This window comes from Scyliorhinus torazame, chromosome 25 (genome assembly GCF_047496885.1).
Source record: "Scyliorhinus torazame isolate Kashiwa2021f chromosome 25, sScyTor2.1, whole genome shotgun sequence".
Lineage (NCBI taxonomy): Eukaryota > Metazoa > Chordata > Chondrichthyes > Carcharhiniformes > Scyliorhinidae > Scyliorhinus > Scyliorhinus torazame.
Window position 1 is genome coordinate 34673845 of NC_092731.1, and position 25833 is coordinate 34699677.

Consider the following 25833-nt stretch of genomic DNA (forward strand, 5'->3'; position numbering starts at 1 on the left):
TGGTTTCCTCCCACAGTCCAAAGATGTGCAGGTAAGGTGGATTGGCCATGATAAATTGCAGTTAGTGTCCAAAATTGCCCTTAGTGTTGGGTGGGGTTGTGGGGGTGGGGTAGAGGTGTTGACCTTGGGTGGGGTGCTCTTTCCAAGAGCCGGTGCAGACTCGATGGGTCGAATGGCCTCCTTCTGCACTGTAAATTCTATGATAATCAGATGTCTGGTGACACGAGCAGAACTATTTTATTTAATAAGTGGTCAGGATCCGGAATGCACCTTCTCAGAAAGTGGTGGAGGCAGAGCCCCCAAGAATCATTCAGTACAGAAAAGGCCCTTTGGCCCATAAGTTTGCCCTGGCAAACTACACTAAATCGACACTAATCCCTCTTTCTAGCACCTGGCCATGGCCTTGAATGTTATGATATTTCAACTGCTCATCCACATATATTTTAAAGGTTGTGAGGTTTCCCGCCTTTACCATCCACACAGGCGGTGCATTCGACACTGCCACCATCGTTTAGGTGATGTTTTTTCTCCTCTAAACCTCCTGCCCCTCACCTTAAATTATGCCCCTTTGTTATTGACTCTTCAACTAAGGGAAATAGCTGCTTCCTGTCCCTCTTAATCTTACACACCTCAATTATGTCCTTCGCCTTTCTTCTAAAGAAAACAGCCAGAGCTTATGCAACCTCTCTTCATAGCTCCGTTTCACCCCAGGAAACATCATGGTGAATCTCCTCTGCACCCTCTCCAGTGCAGTCACATCTGTCCTATAGTGAGGCGAGCAGAACTGCGTACAGTATTCCAGCTGTGGTAAAACCAAAGTTTTGTACAGCTCCAACATAACCTCCCTGGGAACAGAAGTGAGATCATCTTCAGAGCTGAGGTCTTTTTCCTGCTGATGGACCAGCAGCATAGTTTTACGTTCGGGTGTTGAAGCCAGGTTTTTGTATTGAGTAATGGAGTGTCTTTTTTTCCTATATTCCTTCATAGAACATGGCTGTTGCTGTCAAGGCCAGCTTGTGTTGTCCAACCCTATTAATTGCCCTTGAGAGCACTTAAGAGTCAACCACACTGTTGTGGATTTGGAGTCTCATCTAAACCAGACATGTTAAGGATGGCAGATTTCCTTGCCTGAAGAACATCAATGATAGAGATGGACTTTTACAACAATCTATGCTGGTTTCACGGTCGCCATTATCGAGACTAGCTTTCAACTGAGATTTGATTTAATTGTATTCAAATTCCACCAGCTGCAGTTGTAAGATATAAAGCCATAGTCTTAGAGCGTTAGCCAGGGTTTATGGATTACTAGTCCAGTGACATTACCACAATGCCAGCAACTTCCCCACAGTGTTTCACTGTGATGCATCCTTCATTTTTCTGGAATTGAGTAGTTACATTTTATGGTTTGTTCTGGGTGACTATAGTCACATTGTAATTTTTCATTTGTGCCTCGTGTCCATATCTGCCTTGGTTTGTGAGGAATTGAAAGAAATTAATATTACCCAAAAAAATTGCTGAAAAATTGAGACTGAAAGCCAATGAATCCCCAGACTCTGATAATCTACGTTGCATTACTAAAAGAGGTGGCCATGGAAGTTATGGACGTGTTGGTTGTCATCTCCCAGAATCTACAGGATTTTAATAATAAGAATAATAACCTTTTATTGTCACAAGTATGAAGTTACTGTGAAAAGCCCCTAGTCACCACATTCCGGCGCCTGTTCGGGTAAGCTGGTACGGGAATTGAACACGCTCTGCTGACCTTGTTCTGCATCACAAACCAGCTATCTAGCCCACTGAGTTAAACCAGCCCTTTAGAATTTTGGAACAGTCCTGGCAAATTGGAGGGTAACAAATCAAACCCTGCTACTTTTATTTTAAATGTGAGAAGGAGAAAACTGAATTGTAGACCTAACATCAGTAATGGAGAAGTGCAAGTGCCTCACATAGGAGGTTAATGTGCAAAATTAAAGTACATGGGATTGGGGGTATTTATTGGCATGAATTCAGAATTGGTTAGCAAACAGGAAACCGAGTAGGGATAAATGGTCTTTTCCAAAGTGGCAGGCAGTGACTAGAAGGGTCCCACAGATGGGCATGAGCGGGATTCCTCTGGGATTGGTGCTTGGGCTCCAGCTATTCACACTATACATCAATAATTTGGATGAGGCAACCAAATATAATATTTCGCAAGATGCTGAAGACGTGAAACTTGGTGGGAATGTGAGTGGTGAGGAGGATGTTAAGATGCTTCAAGGTTATTTAGACAAGCTGAGAGTAGACAAATACATGACCGATGTAGCATAGTATGGATAAATGTGAAGTTTCCACAACCCGCCCATTCCAGGTATTAGTTAACCTTCTTTGAACTGCTTCCAAGCATTTATGTCCTTTCTTAAATAAGGAGACCAGTACTGTACACACTACTCCAGATGTGGTCTCACGAGTACCTTATATAAGCAAAGTATGTGTCTGGTAGTGACATCATGCAGGTGTTGGCATATTTATTTCCCCCCCCGCCCTTTCCTCCGTGACATCCTGGTCCTCCACTCCCAACTCCTTCTCGTGCAATCGCAGAAGATAGAACACGTACCCCTTTACTTCCTCACCATCCAAGGCCCCAAACAAACACCTTGTAGGTGAAGCAGCATTTCAATTGCACCTCTTTCAATTTGGTGTACTGAATTTGCTGCTCCCAGTGGAGTATCCTCTATAATGGGGAGACTAAACACAAATTAGGTGACCATTTTGCAGAAAACCTTCACTCAATCCGCAAGGATGACCCTGACCTCCTGATTTTGCCATTCGACTCACCATCTTGCTTTCATGCCCACATGCCCATTCTTGGCCTGCTGCAATGTTCAGATGAAGCCCAACTCAAACTGAAGAAACAGTACTTCCTCTTCCATTAGGCAATTTGCAGCATTTTGGAGTTTTCATTTACATATTTCTTTAAGAAGCTGACCAATACAGTACAGTACACAATGTGTTCTCACTAATGCCCTGTACAGCTGAAGCATAACTTTCCTGTTCTATTAGGAACTGCCCCCCCAGTGGCAAGAAGGGGAAGTAACAAGATTAATTGGAATTAAGGTTTTTGGCAAATGAACCAGAGGTGACATGAGGAAAACAACGTTTTATGCAGTGAGTTATGCAGTGTGAGGAGATACAGATTTAAGATTTTGGATGCAGGGTGAATGTCAAAAAGGACCTTTTTCATGCAGCAAGTGGTAATGACCGAGAACACGGCCCACGATGGTGGTGGCAGCAGAGATTATCAGTGATTTCAAATTAAAATTAAATGGGCATTTGAAGGACAAATCCTGGCAGGGCTGCAGAGATAATGTGGAGGAATGGGACTAACTGGGTTATATCACAATGGGTTTGGGCTGATTTGCCTCTTGTGCTGGAAATGTCTCTGACTGAGTATGTTAGGGTTCTCTCAAATGACACTAAATGGTGGTTTCCCGTCAGGCAGTTAGATATGTAGGAGTTTCAGTTCGTGAAACATTAATTAAACCAAGTCCACAAAGTGTATTACAAAAATTGAGATTTCAGGTAAACCCTAACTGTACTTTCTATATCTTTTGTGCACCATCCCTAGATTCTGACTCCGTGGGCCAACTCAGTTCTGATGATCATTCTTCAGGATTGGAGGAGGAAGAGCAGTGCTGTACAGTGCCCCAGGAGTTGCATGCAGCAAAAACACCAGACCAAGAAAAGTTTCTCAAGCACAACTTTGAAGCTTTGGCTAATGAATTTTCTCATGGTAACAACCTGTATAAAATGTGACTCCTTACTCCATTGAGTTTTAACTATTATATTTTTGCAGCTGTATGTCACTGAAATTAATTTGTTGATTTGCAGAGAAATTTGACAGTTCACTGAAAGATCTACAGCAAGATACAGAGAATGAAAACAACTTTTTCTTGAATCCTCGTTTGAGTATCTCGGCAAGATTTTTGTCCCGCTGCCAGAAAAACAGCAGGTTTGTGTTGTACAGTCCTAAAAAAATTTAATGAACTTAATAGTATTTAAACCCTTATGAATGGAGGCGGCATGGTGGCGCAGTGGTTAGCACTGCTGCCTCAAGGCTCCGAGGACCTGTGTTTGATCCTGGCTCTGGGTCACTATCTGTGGATTTGCACATTCTCTCTGTGTCTGCGTGGGTTTCACCCCCACAACCCAAAGATGTGCAGTTAGGTGATTAAAGTTGCCCTTTAATTGGATTGGAACCTTGTGAACTTCATGCTCTTGGTTATATTTTAGCAATCGTTCAATTTGAAGGCTGATGCAAATTGAAGGTTGCCTCATTATCTGAAAATTCTTGATGCATTATAATGAAGTGCATCTCCAGTTGCATAAATCCCTGTATGAAGTTTGTATATAATTGCTGGTTGCTGGCACAGCATCAAGTCTTCCACTGTTGCAGCATGTCCCTATTCTGTTCCAAAGCTTGGAATTGATTGATTTAATTACTGATCTCTGATTTACACAAGTTAAATGCTCTAATGTAGGATCTAATGTGGCACACAGCATGTCAATGTCCAGATTAGACAGAAAATAGAGCTGACCAGGACGTATTTGCAAGATTGTCCCTTTAAAAAGTGCATCAAAATGATGGCTTTTTGAACGATATCACCTTCTAATACTTTGTCTAAGTGAATATTATTTGACATCAGACACCATTAACAAGTCTGATCATTTTTGCCCATGATCTGCCGACACACTTTGGCAGTAATTGCTGAACAACTCTTTCGCTTTTCCTTTGATATTGCAGTCCGTGCCCTTAACCAAAGCCCCTGTTGCTATTGCAGCAGAAATTACTGATAAAGGTAGATAGATGGCTTTCGTGCTCAAACAGACTGAATGTTGACGGTTTATAATTACTTCTTTGTATGCAATCTTTGGATATTTTAGATTGCAGATTAAATTGAGATGGTTATCCAGAGGAAATTTTAAATATTTTCAGATATTTTAGAATACCACACTTTGCTGTTTCAGGTGTGTGTGTTTCTGAATGTTGTGACTTCTGTTTTTCCCCACAGGATAGCAGCAGGTTTCCCCCCCAAAGTCCAGCAGCAGTTTCAACCACTGCCGGATGTGAGTAGATAATTTTGACATGTATATAATCAACATAGTTATGGTGTTGTCTCTAATCCAGTTTTCAATGAATATCAAATCATCCACTATAGTTGTGCAAGTAATAGGAGGCCATTCAGAATCCAAGTTGGAGAGAGGGCTGCAGTACTATAGGGCTAATCCTCCAACTTGCTTTCCTTCAATTGTAGCATTTTGTGTTGGGAACAGAGATCACGGAGTTTAATCTTGTACAGCCTGAAAGTCACTTGTGACAATTGAGAAAATATTGCCAATCTTGGCAGATTGACACTCCATCATAAACTTCAAGTCCATCTCCTGATGAGGAGAGAATTAACTCACGCATGAAGCCTATAGTGCCAAATTAAATATAGTAATTAAAGGGAATTGAGCATGCTAACCAATGGATGTGGTGCCTTTTTTTTTTAATACCTGCTGTAAATATGGCAGTCAGTGAGGTTGCCCTCCTTTCTTTGGATATCTATGCTCTCTTGCTCAGAGTCGCCAGGTATCAAATGATACCACCACTAGGTTCAACCGGCTATCGATCAAAGAGCCAAACACCAGTTAGTTAGTTCAAGGTCAAGGGTACTTTATTTATACACACAATCAATCATGCAACATAAACACTACAAGTTAAACTACACCTATCGACTATGGCAACCTGTACTCAACTTCAGGCACCCGGCTTAGGTCAGAGGAACAGTGGGCGTTGTTCGATTCTGGATCTATCCGGTCTATGAAGTAACTGCTGCTCAGCTAGGCTCATCCGTCTGGTAGCGGGCATTGAACTTAAACTTGCTTCTGGTGGTGCTGCAATTGGAAGTGGACGTTGCTGGAGCGTCAGGTCCAAGAGAGGCCGAACACATGGTGGACTCTCTTTTTATTCTTGGGGTTTTTTGTGCTCTTTTGGGTGGTCCTTCAGTTTGGACCCCACTAATTGGCCGATTCCTGATCATTGCGTTCGATTCGAACCAATAAATGGGCGAGTGCCTTGATGGCTGGGTGTGTCGCAAGCGGTCATTGACCATGTTGTTTACGCTTCCCTAGTACAGAGAGTGACGCTGAAATGTCTGGGACTGTACCAGTCGTTCAAGTATCAGTCCTTTGTCTGGCGGAGATGGGCCATCAAATATTAATCGGTCCATCAAATGCTAATCAGTTGGGGTTTCGATATAGTCTGGATTCCTCACTCGCAAATATACATTCAGGCTCTGAGCCTGCCTGAATCTTGCATTGTTCATTTTTCCCGCTATACTTTGTGACCTTCTCTGTTCCTGGTTGTAAGTGGCCATCCCAGATGGCTACATTCCGTCCTATTGATCCTCCACGCGAAGCGTGGAGGATCACACTACTGGATCTTCTCCTGTTCTCTGACATGCCGCGTATCCTCAATCAAGGACAGGTTCAACCCTACTCTGCCCTATGGTTCAAAATATTTACCCAGTTTCCCTAATACAACACCTATCTCTCAAAATCGTAAGGGGGCATTTAACATTCAAATATACATTTCAGTCTCTTTACACCAAAGGGGAACCTCTAACTGTCTCTAATTAAACTATACTCATGCTGCTATCTAATAACCAAAGAACTTATCTTGCTATACAAAATAACTAATAGCAGCATCACATTCCTACTTATCAATAAGGTCCATGTACAAAGAAAGTAACTTTATTTTTTTAAAAACAACAACCGCGGAATTTATTAGGGAGGAAGGGTTCAGAAAGAGTGTGGGATTTGCTGGAGTCCGAGGAAAGGGGCTCTAAATGTGTATACTGGAGGGCGGGAGGCTCTCCTTGCCTGATCGTCTGGATGACACTGCACAGTATAGCTATCACCAGTAGGGCTTCTACTCTGTATGACAGCAAGTGCCATTTTATGATATTCTCACACCATGTGGGGATATCAGTGGCTGTGTCTATGTATGGTGTAGTGTCCGGGCTGGGGGGTATCATGTTGGGTGGTAATGTTTAGAGTCTGTGTGGTGAGGGGTGCAGGGTCCGCTAACGCGCACAACTGTATTGCTCCAACGACGATCATAATGCAGATCCTCAGGTTCGTCTTCATCTCGTCTGTATTTTTCTCTGTCTTCAGGTTTCTCCGTATCTTCCTGGGGGTACAAGCATAATATGTTATCTTGTTGTTTGATATCTCGTTTGTCTGTTTCTCCTTATCGTCAATTTCCCATTTAGAATCGTCACCATATGTGACTCCCTCAAACAACCATTTGGGAGACAAGACATCCGAGAGAGAAAAATTCCGTCACAGTACGAGCCCTCTCGCAGCCTGTGTTTGATGGGCTGAGTGGGCGGACAATTTCTCCGTCCTCTGCAAACTCGTTTCAATCAAGTGTTTTGAACATATAGATAACAGGTGGGCAGATAGCAACCGAAGGGTCGCCGGAAAGGGGACAAAAGTTGTGGCAAAAGTGCATTCTTTAAACCACAGTTGTAAAAAGAACAGCAAAAGAGTTTCAAAAATAATTGTCCGAATGGGGTGCGTATGATCCGAGGCAAAAGCAAGAATGGGTGGAATCCCCGGGTAGGGCAGTGACTCCACTACCCGAGCTTGGCTGACCAAATGTACAGGGGGTCCTCGGGCAGGGCGGGGATCAGTGCCATTACTCCACTGCCTGAGTGACCTTCCAAGAGCGGTAAGAATTTGAGGATATATGGAGTTCAGCAAACTTGTTTCTCTAACTGCCATGTAGCGTCAGAAGAGTAGTCCTTACTGTATCAAGAAATCTTTCGTGAGGCCGAACACACAATCGTACAAGAGAGAAAACTTTCAACATTACAAAACAAACTAAAGAAGAAAGCGGGCAGGTTCCATCAGGGAATAGGACAACGTAATTCTCAATCGGTTCCTTTCTCTCATCATTTGGACACTTCAAGGTTCCATTCCAAAAAGGGTCTCAAAGGGGTTAGCATGGTGGGAGTCAGACTCTGAGTCATCACCATCTCCCGGGTGCCAAACTCGTGCCTGGAGTTTGAGTGCCAATGCGGCGGGTGCCGATGTGATGTCCATCTCGTCATTCCGTATCAGACGACCGGAATTATCGCGGTGCCAATGTTTCGAATTCTGTAGGACGGTAGGGGCAATGGGGGTGTCGCTATTGTCAGGTGGTGGGTCAGGTTCTGGAAACGGCAAATAAATTGTGTCCAAGGGGCCAAACATATCGTGGTCGGTGTCTCTGTGGCTATAGGGACTGGGGCCTGGTCTGTGTTTCCATTGTTCAGGTCTCTCCAGGGCATCAGTTGTGCTGTCACTGTCGCTAGCAGCCGAATCAAGTGTTAGGGTGAAATTTGACTCTGGGGGCGGGGTCAAGGTCATGTTTGTGGACGTGCTGTCTCTGCTGGGGGAGGGCGTGTTTGGGCTGTCAGTGGGCGGGTCTCCGTTGCCTGCCATTGCCAATGAGACGTGCAAGTGGCTGCACTGCGATCCTTAAACCTTAAGCTGGTTTACATGGATCCATCCTGACTTTCCATTAGGATATGTGATCTTATAGACTGAGGGGCTTTCTTTGTCAGAGATTGAAGGGGGTCCTGCAAATTTAGGGGAGAGGAATGAGCTAGGGTTGTACAGGGAGATCATGACTTGCTATCCGACTGTATACTCTGTCGGGTGTACTGTCTTATCAAAGCAGGCCGTACTCTGCTTTGGTCTAGCGCCTAGTCAAACAGCTGCAGCGAGTTGTGCTGCTTTAATATTCTCCAACATGTTTTGGACCGCTTTCTTGTGGGTCAGGGCGGTGACTGCGGGGCTAGCCAAATCAAGTCCAAATAAATACTCTGTACCCTTAATGGGTCATCCAGTCATGAGGGTATGGATGGGTGTAACCTGTCGAACTCGACACCGTGTTTCTAATTAACATCAGTGCGAATGGAAGCACTGTGTCCCATGCCGTATTATGCTGCTGTACCATCTTTCGTAGTGTGGCCTTTAGTGTCTGATTCATGCGTTCCACAATGCCGCTGGACTGCGGATGATAGGCCATGTGAAACTTCTGTTTTATGCCAAAAATTGTCAGACATTTTTCATGACTCTGCCTGTGAAGTGCGAACCTTGGTCCGACTCAATACTACGGGGACGTCCCCATCTAATGAAAATCTGTTCAGTTAGAATTTTTGCCGTGGCTTTGGCCGTATTTGTTCGTGAAGGGAAAGTTTCTACCCATTTCGCGAATGTGCCGATAACGACCAACACATAGTTGTGTCCATTTCTGCAGGAGGGGGAGGGGACCAATATAGTCCAAGTTTGTCCACGGGCCATTAACAGGGCGCGTGTATCTTAGCTGACCTTTCTTTGCATATCTGTCCGGGTTGTTCTGGGCGCAAATCAAACAATTCTCAGTGTAATGGTTTACGTTGGTTTTTAAATCAGGCCACCAGCAGAGAGGTCTGAGGTGGGCAAGGGTGGATTCTATCCCTTGGTGTCTGTTTCCGTCATGGAATTTGCAAATAATCTTGTTCCTATCCTGCGTGGGAATTACATAAATACCATCCTTTAAAACGATTCCCTCATGGATCGTTAAAGTGTCCGTAAACTTTTCTTAGGGAGCTGGGAAGTTTCCTTTTGAAATTTCCTTTAGTGTGGTCTTGAACGTTGGTCTGTGAGACCTGAACCGCATGTACTGGGGCACTGTCCAGGCAACTTTAATGTGATTTCTTCCAAAGCGCGTCCCTGCACGTCCTCTACATAAATTCCACATCCTGTGATTATTTTTCCATCAAGAACTGTGGAGGAGCCATCTACATAAATTTTCAAAGCTATATCTGAGGGCTGGGTCGTCTGTGGTCGGATGCCTGTCTTTTTCGGTACCGACTTGGGAACAAAGGGGCCTGTGCTGTGCTTGGAGCTATGATCTCGCACTCATGTGGGGTTCTCGCATAGTGTAAATTGTCGGCCAAAAACGGTATGCGTTTTTGGCCGTTTTACGGTAATGTCATGTCCTTGTAGGAATAAGGGCCTGCGTGCTGCTCGAATTTGGCTTACTGTGCCATCTTTTAATCTACCGTCTAATAAAAGCTGTGTCGGGGTATGCTCGTCAGAATGGTTACGGGGTTGAGTCCGGTTATGTACGAGAAGTACTGTACCGCCCAGAAAACTGCTAGTAGGTGCCTTTCGCAGGCTGAAAATCCCTGCTCTACTGGATCTAAAACTCGTGAGGCATTGGCTACGGGTCCTAAACGATCGTGCCTTTCCTGTAGGAGTACGGCCGAAAGGGTTCGGTCGGTGGTCGCTACCTCTATCGCGTATGGGGAGTGTGGATCTGGGGCTTGCAAAGCGGGGGCTGTGCTTAAGGGCACATTTCAATGCATCCACAGCATCCGTGTGCTGCGGAAGCCATTTCCATGGGGCCTGTTTCTTAAGGAGCTCGGAAAGTGGGGCTGCTTTTGTGGCGAATCCGTCTGTGGTTCCTGCAATGACCGGAGTGCTGTAATGTTTGGGGCAAGGGCAATTTTATAATCAAATCTATTGACTTCTGTTCTATTTCACGCTTACCATGTGTGATGACCGTACCTAAATAAGTGACTTTTTCCTGGAGGATTTGGGCCGCCTTGGAGTTAATTTTGCATCCAATTTCTTTGAGGAGTCCTAATAATTCCGAAAGAAGCGAAATGTGCTCTTCCTTGGTGTCAGTCTGTAGGAGCAAGTCGTCCACATACGGAACAAGGCATTCAGGGCAGGAAAATTTTGATAAGCCGTTCGCCAATTGTGAAAAATGGAAGAGGAGTTGTGGAAGCCTTGTGGAAGGCACGTCCACGTGTACTGCTGTCCCTGGAAAGTGAACGCGAATTTGTACTGGCATGCTTTGTCCAGTGGTATGGACCAAAAGCCATTGCTCATGTCCAAAACCATGAAAAGTTTTGACTGGAGTCCTTGTATTAAAATGGTCTCGGGACTCGTGGCCACGGTGGGGGCTGCTAATGGAGTCACTTTGTTTAATTCCCTATAATCGATGGTCAGTCGCCATGAACCATCTGGTTTTCGTATGGGCCAAATCGGGGCATTGTTCGTTGATGCTACGGGCCGAATTACTCCTTGGCTCAATAAACTCTGGATTACTTTGGCTATCTCTCGCTCGGCTTGCTGGGGAAAGCCGTATTGTTTCTAGGGCTTAGGATCGGGACCTGTAATGTTAACCACTCCTGGGATTTTGCCGCAGTCGTGCTTGTGCTGGGCAAACGATGCTTTATGTCTTTTCAAGACTTCTCTAACCATTCTGTCTGTGGTAATGGTTTGTGGATCAAACCAGTACTCTCCCACTGAGCTAATTCTGTGTGTGTAGTCTCCTAATGTGAGCGTGGCAGGGGCGCGTGCTGCTCTGGCCATTTTCCCCACACATCTATTTACGGGGTCGAATGAAAGGTTATGTGCACTCATAAAATCTATTCCCAAGATGTGTACTGCTGTCTGGGGTAAATCTCCCAAAACGACCAAGTGTTTGTTTTAATGTTACAGATCTGTACATCCACAGGGGCTGTGATGTGTCCCTGCTGGAGGTGACCTGTAAAGCCACTAAGGGTAATGGTGTCTGCAGTGGGCCATATATCTTGCTGGTACATCATGGAGGAGTTTAACGTGCTTTGGGACCCTCCTGTGTCTCAAAGGAATTCTACTGGGTGTCCCCGGACTGTGCCTGCAACTATCAGTCTTTCGGACTTATCCCAAAGGGTATCACAGACCCAAGTTTGGGAGTCCGAACGCCATCATTGGTACCATTTATGGCCAAATTATCTGCTCTGGCGCTAACACTGTGGATGGGTCTGGCATTGTTCCTAGGGGGGGCATTTGTGTACTGATTCCGTTGCTGTTTCGGGGGGGCATTGCATTCTTGCGCGTAATGTCCCTCGTGTCCGCAATTGTAGCATCCCTACACTTTAGGGTGCTGTGCGTTACTTCTGCCTTCATTTACCAATGCGGGTTCTTGGTGTGCCCTTACTGGATTCATGTTGGCGTCTACTCGTTTCTGGTCTGTCTTTTTCTGTAGGGACTGCCCCAAGCTCTGGATAATCGCTTCAGTACCCACACTTCATTGTGTGCTGGGTCTGAGGGGTCGTAGTTGGCACATGCCTTCTGTCCTGCCTCTGTGGCATGGGATACTAGAATACGGGTCCATTTGGCCGTATTGTCTACCGATAACTGGGCTCGGGCTAACTGACCGAATACAGCGGTAAAGTGGATCCAGAGGCGTCCAGCAAATGCTGTTGGATGCTCGCCCTTTTTCTGTCTGCACCGGTTGAGTCCTGGCTGAATCTTGCATTGTCCACTTTTCCCGCTATGCTTTGCGACTTTCTCTGTTCTTGGTTGTAAGTGGCCAGCCCTGATGGCTACAGATGTAAGTGCCCTTTGAGAGAGTGTGACTATGCTTGTTAAATTTCTTTTTTGGTGAATACCTAATCAGAAATCCATTATAAACTAGGTTCATTTTCTCTCCTGAATGCAACAACAGTCTAGAAACATCCATTTTTATGTTAGACGAGAGAGCAATTGGTCGTCATGTGCAGCTGCTGGCCACCGTTTACTAAACTAGGGGGAAGTATCTGCGTCATAATAGTGATGCTTGTTAATTGAGCCACAGCGTTTTTACTCCAATGTTACCATTTACCAGGCATTATGTGCTAGAAGAACAGCTAACATAAGCTCACCACATTATGTTGTGTCATCTGATTGAGGGTTGAGGCAGAGGAAGCTGGTGCCAGTACATTTGAACTGTTGACTGAATAATTTAACAGTCTTACTTTCAAAAGAGCCCTAACGCAATACTACTTTCCATCATGTTTGCTTATTATCTTACTTTGCTTTAGGACTGTAACTTCAGTCAGTGTTATATTTGTTGTGACCGTAAGTTTCTTTCCACTTTTTCATTTGCCAAATTCATGAACATCAGTCTGAGGAGCTTTCAGGAATAATTGTGTAAATTATTTTTAAGTGGAATATTTATGTGTTGAACCTGATTTTAGAACAAAGAAAATAGGAGCAGGAGTAAACCATCTGCTTCTTTTGAGCCTGCCCCACCATTCAATATGATCATGCCTGATCCCCTATCTCAACACCATACTCCTGCAATCTCCCCATACCCCTTAATGCCGTTAGACTCTAGAAATCTATTGCCGCCTTAAATATATTCTGATTTGGCCTCCACAACCTTCTGTGGTAAAGAATTCCACGAGTTCACCATCCTCTTGAGTGAAGACGTTTCTCTTCTCGTCTAAATGTATTTTCAACAACTGATTTTGTACTTCAGCATTTATTCCTTTATCTCTTTATGGCTAATGTGATGTCCAAATTCCATAACAGCATTTATTAGGGAGAATGTCATGTAGCTTTGAGTGATCATGGAATACAACCCTTGCTGAAACATCAGGTTACCACACTAAAAATTGATACTCAAGAAATTTTTGTGAAAAATAAATGTGTGTGTCTCTCTCTCTCTCTCTTCTCCCCCCTCTCCCCCAACCCACCCACAGATGAGTCACAAGTGTACCAAGCTGAGTGCTGAAGTGAAATCTTTTCAGGAAGTTAAAGAATTTGAGTCACAAACATCCTTCGATGGGACAAAGAACTTTAGTGATGAAGAGATGAGTCAAAGTGAGAAAATGTGCAGCGAAAGTGACTGGGGAATAGAGTCAATGAGTTCAAGTGCTGAGATGTCTCAGGCATTGACAGAGGTGAAAAATGCAGCACCACGTAATGGAAGAAGCCTAATGTGTAAACGGTCAGCATCTGTGATCGACCTGATACAAGCTGGTAAGATTTAACCCGTAAGGTTTTCCATTGCAAAATGGTACGCCTGCAAGTGAATGTCCTTTGTTAGTAAAATCATTCATGCCCATTTCACACTTTTCCCACATTTTTTTCTACAAGTGCATTAACTAAATATTTGATCTTATTTTCAATCAGAAGAACAGCTGTCATCTTCATTCACAACTACGTCACAGTCCAGAATGCATAATCTGCATTTAAATGAGGGGATAGTGCAGAGACGTTCACTGTGTGACAAAATGGACATGCTTGCTGCAACTTTTAGCAAAGAGATGTCTAAGAGCAAACCTGGAAAATCTAGGTCCTACATGCACCCAACTGCCAGTTTCAGAGCTAAAATGTCACGTAGTGCATCAATGGGAGAAAACCTGCATCTGCAAACGTCGGGACAGTCGATCACCATGAGTTTACCCAGTTCCAGAGCAGGTTCTACTGTAGACTTAACAGAGTCAGTGAAAGACTCCACTCCAAGTGAAGATGGTCCAACTGAAAATTTTAAAGAAAAGGTCCCATCAAAAGAGACATTACAGAATGGTACTTTATCTTATGGGAACCATCAAGCTAGAGCTAACTTAACGCTGAAGCTTTCCAAAATGCACACAGACAGACTGCTGATGCCTCCTCCAATAGCTAATGGTGTTGCTGTTTCGAAGGTCAAACAAAAACTGCGTGCTGGTCAGGATTCCACACGCCCATCTACCTCAGCAATCACACCCACCCAACCAGCATGTTTGGCTAAAAAAGATCAAACAGTTTATGAAGCCCTCGAGAAAAAGGGGAGCAGCCCAAATATGAACTCGTTGACAATCCTAAATAGAGATACTGGGATTTCGGAGCACTGTAATAATTCTCTCAATATCATGGAGCACACGTTGGAAGAATTTCAATCATGGGACTCGATTATTTCACTACCACAGCATGGCAGCATCAGTTCCAACAGGGATAGTATGAGCAATAATCCTATAACTATCTCCAAGGGAAACAGCTTTCCTACAGATATTATTAAATCACCCAGAGACAGCGTGGGGATTGAGGAGCAACCTACCAATGCAGCAGGTATTATACTTTCTAATGTGTATTTAACTTCCATTTCATCTCTGGCTCCCAATATTTTGCTTTCTCAATACAAATATAATTTTGAAACAAAAAATATAGAATTAATCTTTATAGTTCTGTTAAAATAAAGTTTGTGTTTTATTCAAGAGGATTTGAGTATAGGAACGAGGATGCCTTAACTGCAGATGTACAGAGTCATGGTGAGACCACACCTGGAGTATTGTATGTGGGAGAATAGCATTGAGATAGAGAGGGAGGATCAGCTATGATATTAAATGGCAGAGCAGGCTCGGGCTGAATGACCTATTCAATTCTATATTTCTATTCTTGATAAACTGGATTTGAACATTTTTTTGGGTGCAGCTTGGTATTCCCCCACCCTAACCTTACCTCCACTTATAGCTTCTCTAATGCTATAAAATTCTACCATTTAAGGTCAGGGGAGTGTTTTTTTGATGCACATAGTATAATCTTCCTTTCTTCTACTATCTGCCCAGCAGCCAAAAATGACCATCTCCAATCATCTCCCTTTGATATTTGACGTTACCGTCCCTGAATCCACAACTATCCACATCCTGGAGGCTACCATTGACCACAAACTGATATGGATTAGCCTTATAAATAAAAGCAAATTACTGTGGATGCTGTAATCTGAAACAAAAATGGAAAATGCTGGACAATCTCAGCAGATCTGACAGCATCTGTGGAGAGAGAAGGGAGCTAACGTTTCGAGTCTGGATGATTCTTTGACAGTTTATTGAATCTTTTCCTCAACTGATTCTCAATGTTTGCAGATCTTGTAGCCAGTGTTGAAAACTGTGAGTACGTCGTAACAGAACTTCAGAACACTTTGCAGAAGGCCTTACAGTTGTACAGCAAGGTAGGTGCATGTTGATTAACTTTGTCAACATTTTAATTCTACTCTTTCCCCATTTCAAACAGCTTTGTTTTCTTCACGGTTTTTTGTACATTTGACTAATGAGCCTGAAAACTCCAGCTTGCTTTGCTACATCTACCTGTCTGACGTCAGTGGGTGCTTCTCCAAATAGGTACACATCAAGATAAGTGGAACTCATTTCACAAGCACTGGTTGAGGTGACCAGCATGGGTTCGCTTTAGGGAACCTAGATAAAAATGAGAGGATACAGGAAGAAAAAGTTACCTTGATGGGTTTCAGTGAAGAAGGTTTGGAAAGAAGAGCCTTGTGGAACACCAGTACAGACGGTCAGGGTCCAATGGCCAGGTGTTTTTGTTTACAGCAGGCTCCTGTATAGTATTTACAACAGACAAGCCTGTGTACGATGTTATGTTCGGTTTCAAGAGAATACTGTAGCACTTAGAATGGGCTATATAAATTAATTCTGCACAGAAGCACTGCGTTCATCTTTTTCCCCCAAACCACAGGCCGAAGCAGCATTTGTATGGAAACATCACACCTCCATGTGCCCTCCAAGTCTCTCACCGTTCCACTTGGGCATGCAACAGCTTTCCTTCATTGTCACTAGCTCAAAATCCTGAAATTCCCTACCTGATGGCCTATGGGTGTCCCTGCACCCCACGATCGCAGCAGTTCAAGAAGACAGCTGGCCACCACCTTGAGCTATGGGGAGCATTGCCCCTACACACACATCCACACTCCACTCCCTTTAGTGGCCACAGAGGAGCCCAAAACAGGAAGTGTAAATAAACCTGTTTTATTACAAAGTAAACTATAGTACGAAGTCTTACAACACCAGGTTAAAGTCCAACAGGTTTGTTTCGATGTCACTAGCTTTCAGAGCGCTGCTCCTTCCTCAGGTGAATGAAGAGGTATGTTCCAGAAACACATATATAGACAAATTCAAAGATGCCAAACAATGCCAAACAAAGTAAACTATATACACCGTATACTCCAGGTCCCAGCCGGGACTACTCTGCTCGGCTCTCAGCTGGGCTAGCTTTTATGTTAGAGTCCATTACACCACTGATGGGCCTCCGGCTCAATGAGGAAGCTTGTATTCTACGAGGCTGACGGGGAGGATAATTGGTCCATCCCTGTAGGTCTTGTGTGGGTTGTAACACCCCCAAAACTTTTTTTTTAGAAAGGAAACTATCCATATTAAGTGGCGATTGAAATCCGGATAATATAAAACCCTGCTGCAGAGTCTATCTTCTGATTTGCTGGTGAAGATGACAAGTCAGCATTTTTGGATCAAACTAATAAGCGATTTGAAAGGAAACATATTTTGGGACTGTCACTTGCCAATTGATTTGAAGTGAGTTTCGATGCACTCAAATAAGTGCTTCACCTATCAATAGATTGTTAGACTAGCAACAGGCTCTTGCCTGGTTCTCTGCCTTCCCCCATGTTCCTTGGGCATTTTGTGAATGGCTGTACATGGGGTGTATCAATCCATAGAAACCGGGAGGGAGGAGGAAAATCAGCAACTCTTCAGTCTCATTGCTTCCTACAGAGATTCACAGTCCAAATCATGGCCTAGGGGGAGTAAATTGTAATAGAGGAGTTGCTGTATATAAATGAACTTAGCTATTGATTGAAATAGCCAAGTATTATAATTGTTCTGATTAGTTTTAGTGTCCCAGGAATAGGGAGGGAAAATATCACCCTGTTTCTTGCTTTTGATTCCTACTATGGAATGCTCATGCATGGACACCACTTGAAGACAAAACTTAGCTGAGCTACAATACCATCATCACCAAGTTTTAAAAAAAAAATATCATCTGTGAAACATCTGCACACTACCAGATAACAGCACCTTTCTTCACAGGTGACTTGCAGTGAAGATGCACCAGAGGTGAAGTCCCAGATGATGGCAATCCTGTGTGATTCATTTTCCTCAGCGAGGAAACATTTGAACTCTGTAGCGTGTTTGCCAATTTCCACCTCTCCAGCGAACAAACAGCAAATCATTTCAGAAGCTCTTGAGAATGGCAAGGCAACAGCTTTACTGGAGCAATATTCAGAATTGTTGATCAAAATGATGGCACAAAAACTGCAGTTATAGCATTGAAGTGCTGCATTTGAGGAGCCAGGAAAGGATGTTAAAATTGAACTTTGTCCTCAGAAATTGTACATTCTAGTAAGTTTATTTTACGTATTTCCTGATGTTGATTATGGCACCATGTCTTATCAGAATTATAGTCAGTAGTTTATTTAAGCTCAAAGCTTTCCAGATTTTCTCCTTTTTGTTCAGAATTTGACTGATCACTTCATTTTTAGGAAAGCTGAACTGCTAACGAGAAAATGTTTTATTTTCACTTAATTCAAGAATGACCCAACCCCCGCCTCCTGAAGCTCCATAAAAACACACAACTCATTTTTTGCACCTTTTAAATTACAATAATGTATTACAATAAGCACACAGTTTTCTATGAGAAATAAGAACCCAGGAAATGGATTTCGTTTTTAAAAAATTAGTTGGCACTCCTTTTTCATAAAAGCTAGTTTGCCCGTCCAGAAGTTTCTTTATTGTTTTTTAAAATGTGTACACAACGCAGAAAGAAACAATCCCAAACCGCCTAGAAAATAATCTGAGTCTTAGAAATGTACAGTTGGTTGACGTTACTGGTTTTAAGCAGCAAACTACTTCTGTAATTCAGACCATTTATAATATTTCTAAGAAAAACTGAATAGGTCACTTAAATGGACACAAGGTAGAATTCAGCACTTAAAAATGTTATATGGTCAGATGATTCGAACTGAATAATTTTGAATTAACAGACTGCAATATTGATGCCCCAAAAAAGGTGGGAACTCGGCTGACTATACTTGATGGCTCTTCATGGTAATACTCAATTTTAGTATATTTGTAGAAACTTTTTATGCTGATTATCTGAATTAAAATTTTAGTCGACATTTTTGTTGTAATTTTACTGTCCCGGGGAGAGTTTTTGGTCTTTCTGGGTGCCTTTCCCCCGACTTCCTGCTGCAAGGAAGCTTGGTCTGAAACCTGGTTTCATGCTATGTTATATATATTATTCATGGCATAAGTATTATTTTTCAGAGCTGGTGTGATACTATTAAGATAAATTAAATGTCTTCAGTTTTGTCAAAAATATAGAGGGCTGAATCCCTTAAGGGCTGTCTTAATCAGGGTTTCTGATGTGCACCATTTTTTTATGGCAAAAAAAAAAAAAGCTCGTTTTTAAAGACACTATGATGCACATGGATGCTACAAGTTTTAATTCTGCTGTACGTATATCTGTATAAAGTTACACTTTGCAACGCAATAATGTATTTTATAACGAGCACATTGTTTTGAATGTTTACAGTATTGTATGATGTCCCCTCTTTTTTTGTATGTATATTGTATTAACTATTTGTTTGTTTTTTTACTTGCCTCTTGCCTTCACTCTTTTGAAATAACGATTTTGTTTCTGATCGTTGAGTTCTGATGGCTGCTTCGAGACGATAAAAAAAACGTTGGGCAGGTAACTTGCAGTTAGCAAGTCCAACATTTCATTAAAAACCAATTGGAATTAAATATTGTTGAGACTTGTTATTTCCTACTATTCTTGAACAAATTGACCACCTTAATCTAATTGTGCAAAGGTTAAATCTCCTAAGTAACCCTGACAAATGCTTGTTCTGTGATTGGAGTGGTTTCTTTTTGAGTGTGTTTTCTATGTCATTAATCCATTGCTGCAACAGTCTGGATGTGTGAAATTTCAGCCCACGCCAGGACCAACATGGATTGGAAGTGGAGCAGCTCCTGGTGGTTGCTGCTCCCCGAACACAACTTGTAGACAGCAGACTTTAAACCTAGTTTGCAAGGTGGCCTGATAATGACACACATTTTACAGAACTTTCTCTGTTCACCATCATTACTGAACTGAGGGCAGCTTCTGGAGTTGGCACCTGTGCAGAATAATCTAGAAGTTTAAAAATTGCTGTCAATGATTCTGCATCCCTCCAGAGCCAATGCTGTTGAAGCCTCCCCAAAACAGATTGCAATCTTTAAGCAATCTGTGAATTGACACTGCAGAGCCCCCAATAACATAAAAGATCCAAGGAATTTCCCAGGTGCTATGACAGTGTAACCAACTACAAAGGAAAGCTCCCTAGTTCTAGATTCTCCCTCAAGAGTCCAAAGGTGTATAGATTATAGGGGGGATTGGGCATGGGTAGACGCTCACTCGAAGGGTCGGTGCTGACTTGATGGGCCAAATTACCTCCTTCTGTACTGTGATTCTAAGAGGAAACAGCCTTTCCACATTCACCCCTGTCAAGACCCCTCAGAATCTTATGTTTCAATCAAGTTGTCTCTTGCTCTTCTGAACCCCAGCAGATACAAGCCTAGCCTGTCTAACTTTTCCTTGTAAGAAATTCCCTGGATTTAATCAAGTAAACCTCAACGTATTCACATCCTTCCTTAATAAAAACACAGTACTCCAGATGTGGTCTCACCAATGCCCTCTGTAATTGAAGCACAATGTCCCTACTTTTGTATTCAATTACTTTCACGGTAAACAATAACATAAATTGCTGGAATGAAGTGCTCGTCATGTGAGGAGTGGTTGAGGACTCTGGATCTGTATTTGGAGTTTAGAAGAATGAGAGGGGGATCTGATTGAAACTTACAGGATACTGAGAGGCCTAGATAGAATGGACATGGAAGGATGTTTCCACTAGTAGGAAAAACTAGAACCCGAAGGCACAGCCTCAGGCTGAAGGGACGATTCTTTAAAACGGCGATGAGGAGGAATCACTTCAGCCAGAGGGTGGTGAATCTGTGGAACTCTTTGCCGCAGAAGGCTGTGGAGGCCAAACCACTGATAGCTCTTGATTAATAAGGGGGTCAGGGGTTATGGGGAGAAGGCAGGAGAATAGGGATGAGAAACACATCAGCCATGATTGAATGGCAGAGCAGGCTCAATGGGCCGAATGGCCTAATTCTGCTCCTATGTCTTGCGGTCTTATTAGATATAGGAGCAGAATTTGTTCTATGTTCTAATTAAGCTATTCGACCCATCGAGTCTGCTCTGCCATTCAATCATGGCTGATCGCCTCAACTCTGCCGTCCTGTCTGTTCCCCCATAACCCATTACCAATTAAAAATCGATCTAATTCCTCAAATTTACTCACTGCCCCAGCATCCACCACACTCTTGGGTAGCGAATTCTCTAGATTCACAATCCTTTGGGAGAAATGGCTTCTCCGCAACTCTATTTTAAATTTGCTGCCTCTTATCCAAGACCATGACCTCTTGTTCTTGAATGCCCCTCAAGAGGAAGCATCTGCTCCACGTCCACTTTATCCATACCTTTTATAATCTTGTATACCTCAATTTGATCTCACCTCATTCTTCTAAACTAGAAGTTTAGGCCTAAACTGCTCAATTTTTCTTCATACGATAAACCCTTCATCTCTGGAATCAACCCAGTGAACCTCCTCTCAACTGCCTCCAGTGCCACTACATCTTTCCTCAAATAAGGGGTCCAGAACTGTGCACAATACTCCAGGTGTAGTCTCACCGATGCCTTGTAGAGTTGCAACCACACTTCCTTACCTTTATGCTCATTCCTTTAGCTATAAATGCCAGCATTCCATTCGCTTTCTTTATTATCAGCTGTACCTACATGCTAGTTTTCTGCAACTCCTGAATGAGGACCCCCAGATCCCTCCTGCAACGGAGCACCCCGAAGTCTCTCCCCATTTCGGTAATAAGTTGCCTTTCCATTTTTCTGAACAAAATGCATGACCCCTCACTTGTTGTATTAGCTTTCCTGATTACTTGTCATGCATGTATAGTACCTTTTGTGATTCATGCACTAGGCCATCCAATGCATTTCGCAGCTTTGCAATCTCTCACCATTTAGATAATATGCTTTGCCATTCTTCCTACCAAAATGGACAATTTTGCATTTCCCCACATTATACTCCATTTGCCAGATATTTATTTACATGGTGCCAACCAGAAACTGATCCATTTATGCCTGCTGTTTCCTGGTCGTTAGCGATTGGGTTCCTATGACACGTAAAACAAACCCACCATGATATTTTCCAATCTTTATCCATTTGCTATTTATTTTTAAAACTGGAGCTTTTCTGCTGAACAAAGAAATTTAAGATGGCTGCTACAAGTCACCTGATCACTGGGTTGGCCCTTTGCCTGGGACTTTCCTGAAGAATTTAACGGACAAAATAATTTCTGCAATGTTATGCCTCGATTTGTGTCACAACTGGACTGTTCGGACAAATTTCAAAGGGATGCCATTATATTTGATAAGCCAATCTTGCTAGCAGAGTTGGTGTCTGCCCAAATGCCAGACCCTCTGCATAAATGGTTCCCCTTTCAACGAAGGACTGAGACATGTAGTCCTGTAACCAAAGCCAATTACAGATGCTCGATAGCCATTCCTTTTGAAGTCATTGTGGAGAAGGATGGTCACATGACCCAAGCCATTGACTTTTGGACAGCTTAATATTGTGTTTTTGGTCTTCATAGGCAGTCTGATATATTAATTCTGGTAAGCCACAAAGAAGCAGGCTCCTCTAGGCCCATCTAACGACTGCTAGTAGATTTTGCACCATTGCCTACAGAATCAACTCAATCTCTGCGTACTTACTTCACCTTGCCACGTCAGTCCCAACCGAGAAGCGAACCCTACATTTCCAGTCTTCAGCCAGCTAAACTCGGAATGCCTACAGAAAAAAAATCTTCATTGGATTCTGATATGATCTACCATTCGGTTTCAGCAGCATTTTGCGATTACTGGAACTCAGTAGAAATTTAAGTTAAAACTTCTCGGCTGCAAATAGGAATTGTTTTATTTGTCTTCTATTGATTACAATTTGAAAGTCATTTAAAAGGCAATTCGTAGACAATTTGAAGCTTTCAAAGAATCACAGAAATGATCTTGCTTGGACAAACAGCTCGCAATAACTTTAAAAGTCAAAGTCTGAAAATGAAATATGAATACAGGGAGACAGTGAATAGTTCAGATCAAAGTATAGATGATTCATGAAAAAGAAAGAGAAAGAAATCCAGCTCATGATCCAGCCCAGCTCCAGCTTCAAATCCAGCTAAAAATGGCCGAACAAAACTTTACAGTTATACTGTTTCATATCTGTCTTCAGCCATCTAATTACACCCCGATATAATCCTAATTGGTTTGGGTTAGACTCAAACACATCTCATTGGACGGCAAGGCATCCATCTTTAATGTGCAACATTAGTTCTAATTGTTTTGTATCTGCATACTTGTGTATGTTAAAGAATGTGATATTGTGCTGTTATCAAGGCCAGTTTGAACTGGTCTTTTGCTGACTTAGCTGTTATAACAATAGAGCCTTCATGTTACCTTGCTTTTGGTATGGCTCCTGCCCTGTCCTTGGGCACTGTCTTGAAAAATGTATTCATTAATTCAGTTAAAGTGTTTGTTTTAATCTAGTAAAGTGAATTATGCTGTTTTGTAAGCTGTTTGTTTTGAGCTGACCTGAGGTTATGAGAGTGTTGAAATCCTTAATTTAAAATGGGTAAAACTGGGACTTAATATTTACCCTAAATAACTATCCTCTACCTATTAGGTGTGTCAGGAAACCGTTGACCTCCACAGTCCCTGCTTTTGATAAATCGAAAGATTAAGTGGGATATATCAGAATAAGATAAAAGACATCATTAATGCGATAGGATAGGTAAAAGCGCAAAGAGTAACTCATTCATATTGTATAAGCATTGCAACAAGCATTTCAGCAATAATTATTAGAATTCTTAAAGAATAACAATTAATAAATTAATCAAATTTGATATTACTGATTCAGTATTAATAAATTATACAATGTTAATAATACAGTCAAATAATTTATTGATCAATAACATTTCAACAATAGTATTTAATCTCAAATTCATCCAATGGGGGTGCAGTTGGGTTAGTTTGAATCATTCTGACAGTTGGTCCCCTGCGTTTAGCGAATAGTTATTTGATGCACTTAGCACATTGGTATGTTATGTAAATGATGAATACAGCTAGGATTATTCTTATTGTGGACATTCCAGTGTGTCCAAGCCACCCGCAAATTTTATCCCAGAGGGAGATAACTTGGGGTTGGTCAAGTTTTTTGATTTCTTTTTGGATATGTAATGCCAAATCTTTAACTTCTTTTGAGTTATCTGGAATGAAAGTGCAACACTCTGCACCAATTAGAGTGCAGGTGCCACCTTTTTCGGCTAGCACATAGTCAAGTGCCATTCGATTTTGTAATGCCACTGTTCGAATTGCTTGCATTTCGTTAGAAATTTTATCTAGGGCAGTGGCGCTGTAATCGGCTACGTTTTGTATGATGGTTGTTATTTTATTCAATTCGTTCTCCATCCTTATTTCCCCATAGAAAGAAATGATTCTTGCATAAATTGCATCTTAAGGCAATGGAATGTTTATTTCTTCGAGCAGCCGCTTCTGAAACATGAGGGAGATTAGGCACATGACGAATGGCGGGTGCAATGTATCCTAAATAGCAAGATCCTGACCAGGATCTTGGGAGCCAGGGATATGCTCTATCATCACAAATAAAATAAGTTCCATCTAAGCAGAATATAAGTAAATATATTCTAAGAACCATTGGTCTGAGAATGTTTTATTATTTTTGAGGTTAGGTATGCCTGTTATCCTTGAGGACCGCATAACTCTTTGTAAGCGATCGTTTGTATATTTATAAGCTGTGTTAACGTCTACATAATTAGTACAAACACTATTACCCATTTGTATCCCTTTAGGGTTCTTACTGATGAGGCAAATTGATCCTTTTTGTTTAATATTAGTTGGGAGGTTAAGATGTTGAGGTTTTTGGTCAGGGTTATATTTAAGTTGGTGCCATCCTGAAAAGGTGTTTAGTGGATAGCTTGCAGATTTCCATAAGTTAATAGATTTTTGGATGTGAATCAGGTACCTTCCTTTTCCACATGAATATGCTCCAGAACGGATCACCACAGAGTGAGGGACACTTTGATAGATGCACCATTCTGCTGTTTTTGTAGCATTAAAGGGAATAGTTAGAAAGGGAATACCCTCCCCTGAGTTAGTAGGGGTTGCAATGCATACCCAACAATTGGAAATATTAAAGGTTTTAGCATATATCTTAGATGTGTAAAGGAATGTGTTCTTATTCAGTTCCGGTACAACGTTCACAAAGCCAATCAAATAACTGAAAATTAAAATTGCGGCAAACAGTTTACTTGTACGCGTGCTTCACGTGCAATGCGCGAATCCAACTTTTCTTCCCTTTTAACTTCACAGCGGATTGGATGGTGAGAAGGATTACGAAAGGACCTTCCCACTTCGATCCTAAGGGTTCCTTTTGCAGCTTTTTGACGTGCCCTTCTTCACCGGGCACCAGGTCGTGCCCACCTTCTGGAGGATCTCCCCACGCAGCTAACACCTGTTGAGAAGCAGAACTAACAGTATTTGTTAGATTTTGACAGTAAGACAGCAAAGCATCACTCATTAAATGACAGTCTGCTTTCGGCAAGGCAATAGTTCCTGGCAGAGACATTGGTGATGATTTCAAAAGGACTCGGGCCTGTTGTTCTGTTTGGTGTAGCTCTAATACTGCATAACACTTGGCAAAGCTTGAACCCAATTTATGCTTCCTGGCTGTATTTAGACAGTCTTTCTTTCAAAGTTCGATTCATACGTTCCACTTGTCCTGATGATTGTGGATGATAAGGACAGTGTAAATTCCAGTTGATGTTTAGTAGTTTACAGACTTACTTGCAAACAGCACCTGTAAAGTATGATCCATTGTCGGAGTCAATGCTAGTTGGTACTCACCATCTGGGGGTAACGTCTTTGCATAGCACTTTGGCTGTCCCTCTTCAAGCAGCCTCCACCCATTTGGAGAATTTATCCACTATTACAAGAACGTCATTGTATAGTTGACATTTAGGAAGAGTGATGTAATCTGCCTGT

General features: G+C 42.4%; 1 protein-coding gene across 1 annotated transcript in view; it reads left to right on the plus strand.

Moving 5' to 3' along the window:
* LOC140402477 (mitogen-activated protein kinase-binding protein 1-like) overlaps window positions 1-19409 on the plus strand; it is a 128654-nt gene extending 109245 nt beyond the window's left edge. The window contains exons 24-30 of the mRNA XM_072490293.1: window positions 3605-3769; window positions 3868-3988; window positions 5049-5103; window positions 13575-13854; window positions 14008-14925; window positions 15720-15805; window positions 17694-19409. Of these exons, the coding sequence (XP_072346394.1) occupies window positions 3605-3769; window positions 3868-3988; window positions 5049-5103; window positions 13575-13854; window positions 14008-14925; window positions 15720-15805; window positions 17694-17930 (1862 nt within the window). The 3' untranslated portion in view covers window positions 17931-19409. The remainder of the gene's footprint in view (window positions 1-3604; window positions 3770-3867; window positions 3989-5048; window positions 5104-13574; window positions 13855-14007; window positions 14926-15719; window positions 15806-17693) is intronic.
* Window positions 19410-25833: the final 6424 nt, after the last annotated feature.